Source organism: Sciurus carolinensis, chromosome 1, assembly GCF_902686445.1.
Source record: "Sciurus carolinensis chromosome 1, mSciCar1.2, whole genome shotgun sequence".
Taxonomy (NCBI): Eukaryota; Metazoa; Chordata; class Mammalia; order Rodentia; family Sciuridae; genus Sciurus; species Sciurus carolinensis.
Window position 1 is genome coordinate 54,910,091 of NC_062213.1, and position 10,728 is coordinate 54,920,818.

At 40.7% G+C, this 10,728-nt stretch overlaps 1 protein-coding gene across 1 annotated transcript; it reads right to left on the reverse strand.

Moving 5' to 3' along the window:
- Positions 1-5,642: 5,642 nt before the first annotated feature.
- Positions 5,643-9,785, reverse strand: Fabp5 (fatty acid binding protein 5). Its single transcript, XM_047528930.1, has 4 exons — positions 9,629-9,785; positions 6,878-7,050; positions 6,448-6,549; positions 5,643-5,905 (listed from the first exon to the last, which is right to left on the reverse strand). Exons 1-4 carry the CDS (start codon positions 9,705-9,707, stop codon positions 5,852-5,854), a joined length of 408 nt encoding a protein of 135 aa, XP_047384886.1. The 5' UTR covers positions 9,708-9,785; the 3' UTR covers positions 5,643-5,851.
- Between the last annotated feature and the right edge of the window lie 943 nt (positions 9,786-10,728).

Here is a 10,728-nt window from a genome sequence, read left to right on the forward strand (position 1 = left end):
AGTTTTGTCTGCAGTCAAGCAATGGCTGACCTATATTGCAAGTCAGGCTAGGAAAGCACTTTAGGGGATCTAGCCAAAGGGTAAATATTTTTAAAATATTTTAAAACAATTTTATTATGTCAATGTACAAGAATTTTCATCAAATCATTGTTAATGATCCCCAAACTTCTTCAAAATTTTAAACACTTATCAACAGAAAATTGATAAGCAATAGAGTTGACATAAAGTTAAACATTATAAAGTAAAAAACAACAAAGGGGAAGGAAGGGAAGGGAGGAAGGATAGAAACAGGAAGGACAGTGGAAAGAATCTGACGTAACTTTCCTATGAACATACATGAATGAATACACCACAGTGAATCCCACCATTGTGTGCATACACAAGACTGGGGCTCTAATTAGAATATGATGCATTCCATGCATGTGTAATTTTATCAAAATTGGCTCTACTGTCATATATAACTAAAAAGAACCATCAAAAAAAATTTTAAATGATATGTAAACATTTGAATCTGTATCTATTTGAGTTTAAAAGAAAACAACCAAGTAATAGCAATAGAATATACAATGTTGATGATCCCATGTAAAAAATTCTTAAATATATATCCATATAAATGTATAAAGAATTATTGAGTGTGTCAAGACAAAATATTAATATAAATTTTCTAGCAAAGTGAGACTTCCTTTTGTTCTTTATACTTTCCTATTTTTTTTAATTTATTTGTTCTAATTAGTTATACATGACAGTAGAATGTATTTTGACATATTATACATATATGGAGTAATACTTTTCATTCTTCTGGTTGTACCTGATGTAGAGTTTCACCAGTGGTGTATTCATACATGCACATAGGATAGTAATGTCTGATTTATTCTACTATCTTCCCTATTCCCATTCCCCCTCTTCCCATCATTCCCCTTTGCCTAATCCAAAGTACTTCTATTCTTTCCTAACCCCCACCCTGCTTCTGTAGTATTTTCTAATATTAATTTTTCATTTAAAATACAAATAAAGCTATTTGCATTACATATTTTTGCAGTTTTCTTATTAGTTAAATAAGCAAATACACAAGAAAGTTAACAAAACACCCCAATCTCAAGAGAGAACCAATATTAACATTCTTTCACATTTTTTACATATATGCACTTATTGTTACAAATGGGACAGCAGTGTATATAACATTTTATAACCAGGGTTTTTTTTTTTTAACTTCGGGGTACATTATGAGCCTTTTTATCTAAGCTATTATTAGTTTTTTTAATTTGTAATTCCTTCTAGCATTTCATTATGTGGGTGCATCATGATTATTTAACCAATCCCTATTTCTAGAAAGTTATGTGTTTTCTAATTCTCTGCTAGCATAAACAGCACTCAGATGAGCATCCTCGTAACTAAATCTTTACCCACTAGGAAATATTTCTTAAAGACAATAGGTAGAAGATGGAGTCTGCCCATCCACCATGAGACAAAGGCCAATTGTTTCCTGCGTTGCCAAAAGCACAACACAGCTTCTTAGTCACTTCTGCCTCAAATAAATACTCCAGCTCAAAAACCAGCCCTGTCTGTTGGGCTTCTCTGGATCCCCAGATCTGGGCCAAGTAGTAGCTCATGATTTTATTAACTCATTTTCACTTTAATGCAATTAAAAAAAATAATTTGCTCAGTATTTTCAGTGGTCCTTCATAGGAGAGTTTTTCCAACTACCAGTTTCTCCTTACTGAAAATGAAACCAGGATGTCTTCTTAAACAGTTACTTGTCACTCCCTACATGGGACCCTGCATGATTTTCTTTGACCCTTACATACACTCAAATCTATCATGAGCACCTATGGCATCCCACACACTGTTCCTGCCCCAGATTTCAATTCCACCTTGCCCAACATTGCTCCTCTTTCAATAAGCTTCTGTCACCCTATCTGACCCATTCAGGGCTTCTGTAGTTGCTAGTCCCTCTGCCTAGAACACCCAAGCCCAGATCTTCACTTGCCTGCCTCCTGCTTGTCATTCAGGGCTGGGGTCAAACATCACTTCTCTGAGAGGCCTTCTCAGACTGCCTCTTAAAAACTGGCTTCCAGCCTGCTCCCTCCAGGTTGCACTTGGTTTTATTTTTCTCTAGTTGCATTTATCCCTCTCTACCATTTGTTTGAATCATGAATTTTCCATTTTTTCCAACAAGAAAGTCAGATCTATGAGAAAGGGCCCTGCCTCTCTTCTACCCTATCCTCCATCTTCTCTTGTATTTTTATCCCCTCAAAAAAGGGCTCTTTTAAGAAGTTGTTATCCTCTTTTCAGACACTGGCAAAGGGTGCAGTGTGAGAGGAGAAATGAAAGGGAGGAGGAGAGGGCTGGATTGTAAGTAAATGTCCACATGTGACCTGGTGACAGAGCCTGACAGACCAGATGTCATAAGACTCCTGTTATTTTCCAGTCATGGTGTGACCGGTGGCAAGTCATACCACTCTGCCTTTCACAACCTTTCGAAACAAGTGTCAGTCACTTTTTAAACTGGTTCACCAGCTTCCTCAGTTCTACCAGCCCAAGGCACACATGACAGCACTCATTTCTAAGAGGGCAACGCTAAGAACAACCAGTCCACAAAACCCACGGGAAAGCTGTAATTATTCTCATAAACTTGAAAGTGAACTTAAAACAAAACAGACATTAATAATCATTGTCATAAGCAGCAAGAGCTGAGTATTAGCCTAGGTTGACCTCAGAATCCAGGTGCTCAAAAGATAGTTCTTCCCTTTTTCTAGGCATAGCACCATTTCAAATACCAGAATTTGGAAAAGACATTTGAAGCGATCAAGAAAACACTAAGTACATTAGCAATAAATCACTACTGGGTATGAGATATGACAATACCTCAGGAGTGCTTACAGTGATCTCAGTCATAAGTCACCATAGCCATTCATCCTTGGGCACTCAGACTCTGCTCACAGACTAGTGTTGATGCCCTTACAGTGCTCAAGGACATAATCCAAAAGGTACACCATCACCTTCCTGTACATTTCTCTTTGATGATGGTGTGACTTATGTCCTACCATTTTTCTTGCAGTAAAATGTATCTGGTCTACAAACAAATCAGTTCTGTTGAGCAGACATTACTTATTAGAATACTCAGCTTATACACTGATCCAAAATGGGCCTCCTTTTTCAGAGCAAACTGCCATGACACACAGCTCAGGAACAAGCCTGAATTCTTTATGCCTATTTCAAACATCCTTATCCCACAGACAAGTACACTACTTCTAGGGGGTAAGTAAAAACTATAGCTTAATAAAAAAAAAAAGATTGAAGCAACATCAGCAAGGGTCTAATATAAAAATGTGTAGACATGAGAAGCCATTAGTTTATTAATGAGTTTATTTGACAAATATTTATTAACCCCTCCTTTGTGCTGGGTTCTCTCCTAATTGAGTGCTAGGTAGAGTGTACTATAGAGTTTCTTCTCCATGGAGTTTACTTTCCAGTGGAGAAGACAGATAACCAAAAACAATTTAAAAACTAAACAAGTAGATGTATCTTGAGTCAGGATTGGTGTAAGGGAAGGACTGTGGGGGAAAATGAAGCAGGATAGGGGAATTCATAGTGACTCTGGCTGGGAGTTCATTTTACATAGTGTGGTTTGGAAATGACTCACTACCAGGGTGACGTTTGAGAAGGAATGTGAAGTGAGAAAGCTGGGGTGGCAGATTCCTAGGAGAAAATCATGGGCAGATACATCAAAAGGTGCAGAGGCAGAGACTCTGAGGCAGCAGCACACCGTTATCAACAGTGATCAGTATGGCTGGAGAGGAATGTTTGAGGAGAGTGGTCAGAGATGAAATCAGGAGGTGCACTGGGAATTTGGGAAACCCAGCAAGTCAGACAGGACCTTCATAAAGACTTTGGCTTTGCTCCAAGTGAAATGAAAAGCCAGTGAAGAGTTCTCAACACAGTAGTGACATACAGGCAGTCCCTGACTTACAATGGCTTGTCTTAGGATTTTTCAACCTTCATGCACCTTCCACAGAAACCATATTTTGAATTTTTTTTCACACTCTAAATTTTGATCTTTTCCCAGAAAGTGATACGGGGTAGGATACTCAGTTGTGAAACTGGTAAGAGCTGTCAGTGCAACTCCATCAGTCATGAGATCATGAGAGGAAACAGCTCATGCCCTCCAGTGTGCCGTGCTGCTAAGCTGTAATGTCAAGTAAACCAGGTGTACTAGATGCATCCTTACCTACCATATTTTCAACTTAGGATGGGTTTGATGAGATGTGTCCCCTTCATAAGTGAAGATGCATCCATATTCTAAAATAAGAGAGATGCTAATTCATATAGAAAGGAAATCTAAAACAACACTGTCCAATAAAAAATATGGATACAATGCAAGCACATGCAATTTTTCAGTTTTTCCTAGACACACTTTAAAAACTTAAGGAACAGGTAAAATTAATTTTATTTATACTTAGATAACCAACTATATTAAAAATGTGACTTAAATATGTAACTACTATAAAAAAATCATTAATGAGGTGTTTTGCTTTTCATTCCAAGTCTTTGAAATCCCATGTATACTACTCAATTGGGACTAGTTACATTATCAAGTGTTCATAACCAATAACTCAAGGGCTAAGTAAGATGTCAGTGAGAGAGCCTAACTCTTTCACTAATTTTAACTAATTTTACATAATTCTTAAAATTCTTACCAGCTAACATCCCAGCACATGGAGGCTGATTTTAGAAAAGTCTCAGTTAGTACTTTTATCTGGGCTTTAAACTCAGTCAAACTGAGAAGAGGCAGTATCATGGAATAATTAAAAACATCAAGTGGACATGACCAGATAGTTTCACAATCCAGCTCTACAACTTCAAGCTGTGTCCTTGAACAAGTTAGCTAGTCAAATATATGCTCACTTATTTGCAGAATGGAGATAACAGTGCCAGCCCCTCTAATGTTGCTCTGGGGATCATGTACACAGAGCTTTAGCCCAGTACCTACGACCTAGTTCCCCAATGTGAATTGTGGATGTTTGTATTTGAGTCTGAGAAATGGAACTCAGGTTCCACTAAAATTCTAATTCCTTATAGTATAGTACATATATTTGTATACAAATGCACACAAGAAGTATATTTTAGAGCTGTATTACTTTCATTACTTTTGATAATGAACACACTGTATCGTTTTTACACTGCACTGTTCTTCCTGGAGGATAACAATTTGTCCATTGTGTTCTGATATATTATACCTCAGCCTCTAAGATAATACCTGGCACTTGGTACGATCTCAATTAAGTCTATTAAATGTATTTTTAGTTGCAGAATTCCTGAATAAAACTTCTAAGCAAACCATTAAAAGTATGATTTGTCAGTAAGGTAACTGAACCTTAATTCTAATATTTAAATTAAAAAGTTTATGTAGCTGCCTTAATGAGAACAATTTCTAACAGAAATGTAAAATCCTTGAGTTAACACAAAATTCAAATAGTGTACAGCAAACTTAAATGACCTATACTGTATTGTTGCAAAAGCAGCTCTACATATAAATCACTAGTACAACATAGTACCCTCAAGACTACCTCAGAATTTATTCAATTCACAATTATTAAATATATCATTAGTTTCCTATAAAGTTAAAGAATACATACAACATGTATTAGCACAAACACATTTATTTACTAACCAAAGGGATGAGCTTAGTTAAACCAACACTTTGAAATAGTTGCATGTAAAATGTTTGTGATAGAGATAATTGAACACAGTAATGGAAAAAAAAAAAAAAGAAGCAATCTGGAGATTTGCTCATTGAACTGAGCTTCTTCATTCTTGCAGCTAATTCCTGTCCAAACTGATGATGGAATTTTTATTCTACTTTCTCATAGACCCGAGTACAGGTGACATTATTCATGACACACTCCTAGGAAAAAGAACGATATTAAAGAGTTAGGTGGGGTTTTTTATTCCAGAGTCACAGTGGTAATGAAATGTTAGGATCAGAATCCTAAAAGATCTTGTAATCTACCTCACAGAAGGAAACAACCTGTCTTTAGGATTCCTAGGTTCAAGAGAAGGTAGAACCCATTGTTTAGTTTATACTAAACAATATATATATACTCTACCGGAAACTAAAGTGTTGGATATTGTATCTAAATTACTCATTTGGTCTTGACAAATATTATGCCTCATTTTAAAGAAATGGAATAATGTATACCCAAGAGGGCAGCTTGGTTCTCTGCTGAGGTTATGTGGTGATGTAGAGGAGGAAACCCAGATCCAGCTTCACCCCATGTTAAGTCATGTTGCTTCTCTATCCTACCAATGTCTGTCTTGGTAATGAGAGTTCTTGTATTTAACTTGTTATTTTGCAATTTTTTCTGCCCAAACTTAGTTTTGCTCATGACCAATGACGTAGAAGTTTTGGCAACTCTAAGTACAAGATGTAAGCAGTTTGACACTTACCACCACTAACTTCCCATCTTTCAATTTTCTTGTGATTGTGCTTTCCTTCCCATCCCATTCTTGATGCTGAACCAATGCACCGTCGACAAAGCTGCAGACCGTCTGCCAAAATAGAGTACATGTTTTAGTCTTCCAAAATATAAGCGTTTGCATGACTCATAACCTCCTTAATCAACATTTTTTTCATCTTCTCCTTTCTGCATCTACTTCACCAACCATACTGACTTTACTCACAATAAACTTTCTGCTTTCAGTCTAGAAGCTCATAAAAGACACTCATTCTATGAAGCTGGAACTTTTACTAATTTGTCAAAACTCAATTCACAAAATAATTCTTTCATTAAGTTTTTGACTATACACGGTTAAAATGTCATCAATATGATTTATCATTCTAGAAGCTTCAGTGATTTTACAACATATTATAGCAGACCTGAGTTTTTCTGCCATCAGCTGTAGTTTCTTCAAACTTCTCTCCCAGGGTACAAGAAAACTGTGTTGTTTTCAAAGTGCTTTCAGTTTTTATGTTGAGCTGCTGGCCTTCAAGGGTGATGATGCAATCTGGTTTGGCCATTGCGCCCATTTTCCGCATAGTCAGTCCCACTCCTATAGAATGTCAAATCATGGTAAATATCAGAAGACCAGTTATAATTTACGTAATAAAAGCAATAATTCAATTGCAATCACTATGCCTGGCATATCCTCATTTATTTGAGCATATATTCAGTGCTTACCATGTGCCAGCATAATACAAATATTTACACTGGCCCTCAGAAAGTTAGGGAAGACTTTACTCTCTACCTTTATGTATTCAAAGCGGTCCATTGAAGGTAAAAATAAAGGATTCAGAATTGCAAACCTGAAGTTCTCTCATCTTTTTCTATATGCACTGGATTCTGCCAATCATGGTATTTTGACTCCAGCATATAGTCTGGCACATAAAAGGCATTTGATGAATAATTAATAGACTACACAAAACAACAAAAACAAAAAAATCAATTCAGAGATATTTAGACAATTTAAGTTAGCAGCACAATCATGATGCTAATAAATGGGGGAAAAAAAAAATCTTATCCTGGAAAACAGCACTTCAAAGCTGTAAAACTCAATACACTGTTTTCTATTTTCCAGGGTAAGATTTTTTCCATTTATTAGCATCCAGGTTGTGGGAGTGACTCAAAACATTATACTATTTGAATGCATTTGAATTGATTTTTGTTTTCTATAGTCTATTAATTAGTATAGTTATACAGCTATGAAGTTTCACATTGTTATATATTAATCTGCTTTTCCCCCCCTTGGTGTCAACATCCATAAGGAAATTTAGATCCAGGTGAAATCCCTGTTTCATAAATAAGAGTACACTGTAAGCAGAGTCTTTTTGAGAACATTCAACCAGGCTTTCAGTGTCCCTTGGAGCCTTCTCTTTTACCACCTCAAGGCTGATGGCTTTTTGTTCTTAGTTGAGTCATTATTCTCACTCTGAACAAATAAATGGGCTCTGTTCTTCCTACACCTTGACTGTTCCCTAATAGCCTTGACAACCTTCATGACTTCCAAATCCTGGACACTAGCCATCCTGACCCTAAGCACACATGCACTTTCTGTGGCAGAGAAATGGTATCCTTTATTTGGTCTTCACATGTGAGGACACAAAGGCTGTTATGTCTTGAAAGAGTACAATAAATGGCTTTTCCCAGAGTCATGTTAGTCACTGCAACAAGTGTTCTTGTTTCACTGATGATGTGGGTAAATACACTCAGGATTCACCACAAACCAGCCTTAACCACACACTGTCTTGGATAAAGGCAAGTGCAGGAGTGATTCAGAAGTGCCCCGTGAGAAGATGTCAAGAGAGGGTCACCGTACTGACTTTACCAGCAAGCAATCAGGTTAACATTTGCTACCTTAAATATCGTTTTCTGAAGCAGCCTCCTACTCCCAGCAGTCCCTCAGGCCTGGAAACCCCCTTCCAGAGAAGATACATGCAATACTAATTCCATCCCACTTCCCACTGGCCTGTGACAAAGGTCTACTTTTTGTTTGCTATCTGTACAATGTCAATTTCCATGCAATTGCTGACACTGGTTTAGAAAAGGACAGCAATAGAAAATGAAGTACTATTTCCAGTGAAAGACTCTTCCTACACAGAGACTCGTTCTTTCTTTGAAGACTTTAAGGACTCAAGTGCAAACCGTGGGGCCACACCCATTTTGCAGCAGTAAGCAAAAGCCGCAGGCCAGCAGTTTCTGATTACAGTTTTCCAACCAAGCCCACTGTATTCGTGCCTCTCACCCTCCAGACTCAGAAAACATAAAAGCAGTAAGGCCATTCCCAGGCTCAGTCTGTCTCACCGAGCTCCTCCCACAGACCGCCCGCTCACTGCGGCGCCTCCTCTGGCAATGCAGGCAGCGTATCAGCGCAGCCAGCGCCACACCCAGCCAGGCCAGGAGACTAGGAATCCCCGGTGCTCCAAGGGGAACTGGGCCAACCCTATTGGCCTGGCTCACCCGGTGAGAGAGGGCAGTGGATCTGCGGAAGATACGGCCAAAAGTAGCACCTAAGCTGAAGCTGAAGCCCCTTTCGGAGCCTCTACAGGATTTCTGCTGAGACCGCGCCCTGCCACACCGTCTCGAGTGGAGACGGGGGAAGGGAACCTGTGCGCCATCGAGGAACAAAAAGATACGGCAGGGTGGAAAAGGGAGTGGGTGTTGCCATGATGAGGCGGATGGGAGAAAGAATGGTGGCATGAAGGGTGGGGACGATGGGTGGCGGGAAAAGAAAAAGGGAAAGTTAGGGGGACTGCCTGGAGGTGGTCAAAATTAGTACAGCTTGTAGGCGGGGACGCGCCAGGTAAAGAACTGGAAGCAATGCCGGGAGGCTGCCACGTGGGCAAGGGGGAAAGAAGTAGAAGACGGTGGCGCGGGGACCACGAGGTGGAACATCTCCGGAATTCCCGGAGGCACGCACGCTCTGCGCTTCTAGCTGACTGTCCGCGTGGTGCTGCGCCGCTCTGCACTCAGGGACCGACTGGTGGTGAGGCGATGGTAGGATTAGGGGGTAAGGAGCCGAGCATCTCTCCCCCACCCGGGATCCCAGCACGCTGATGGGGACATAAGGACAAAACGGCCACACACATGCCACGTTGCAGGCGTTGTGCACGCTGCCGGGCCGGGTGCCTCACCTAGTTCTTTCATGTAGTCATCAAAGCCTTTGCTGTCCACCAGGCGCCATCTTCCTTCCAGCTGCTGAATGGTGGCCATGGTGGGCTCGGGCGGGCTGGTGTGCTCGGCGAGGGTAGCGGCTCGGACGCGGGTAGCGTGCTGTGCTGCGCTAGGCGCCACGCGGCTTTATAAAGGGAGCGGCGCTGGGCGGCGCCGGGCCGCCAATGGGAGCCACGCCTCGCCCGACCTCAGCCCCGCCCCTCGCGCGCCCCTAGGGCTTGCCTAGCGGGGTCTGGAGGTGCGAACCGGCTCCACCTGCAGCAAACGCAGGGTTCCCTCTGCTGGTCTTGCAAGCGGGGACTCGCCCGGCGCAACCCACGCCTCCCTGGACGCCAGCCACTGCACGATTTGCCGGTTCCGCACGCCCAGGAACTCGAGGGGGCAACTGGGAGTCCTGGGCGCCTGCCCTGCACACCAGGGTCGAACCGCCTAGCTGCGCGATTTTCCTTCCAAAATACCTGGAGGAATCGATTAGCCCTCACCAGGCGTGGTTGGAAGGAACTGGTGGATCTGCTGTTTGGTGGCTTGATTGATAAAGTGCTTTGGCCTCCTTAACCTTCTATTCTTTTTTTTTTTTTTGTCAGCGGACAAAGTTGTGTCCGCAATCCACATCCTGCTTTAAGAAGTGCTTTCCCCACCCTCAGGCTCTCCTCACGAGGTCCTCTTGGTTGATATATGCTGGAGTTGAGCTAGACAGTTTTATCAGAAGCTGCTGGATGAGACAGGGAATATCTCAGGAAATTCGGTCTGTAAACTAAAACTCTGTGGGAAGTTTTAAGCGACTATCATTGCCTTTCAGGAACGTTTATTACCTTATATTCCCCTGTAGAGGAACAAAAACAACTTCGTTCCACCCTTCTAGGTTCTTTGGCTGGGCTATGAATTAAAATAACATAAAACACTAACAGGAGAAAAATCCATATTTAATCACATTCATATACACGGGAGTCCCACAAAACACAAGGCTCCAAGAAAGGTCAGATGATTAAAGTTTAGGAAGCGTCCAGAGCTACAGAAAATAGTGGTTTGAGACTTCAGTTTGTAGTGGCCACACAAGTTA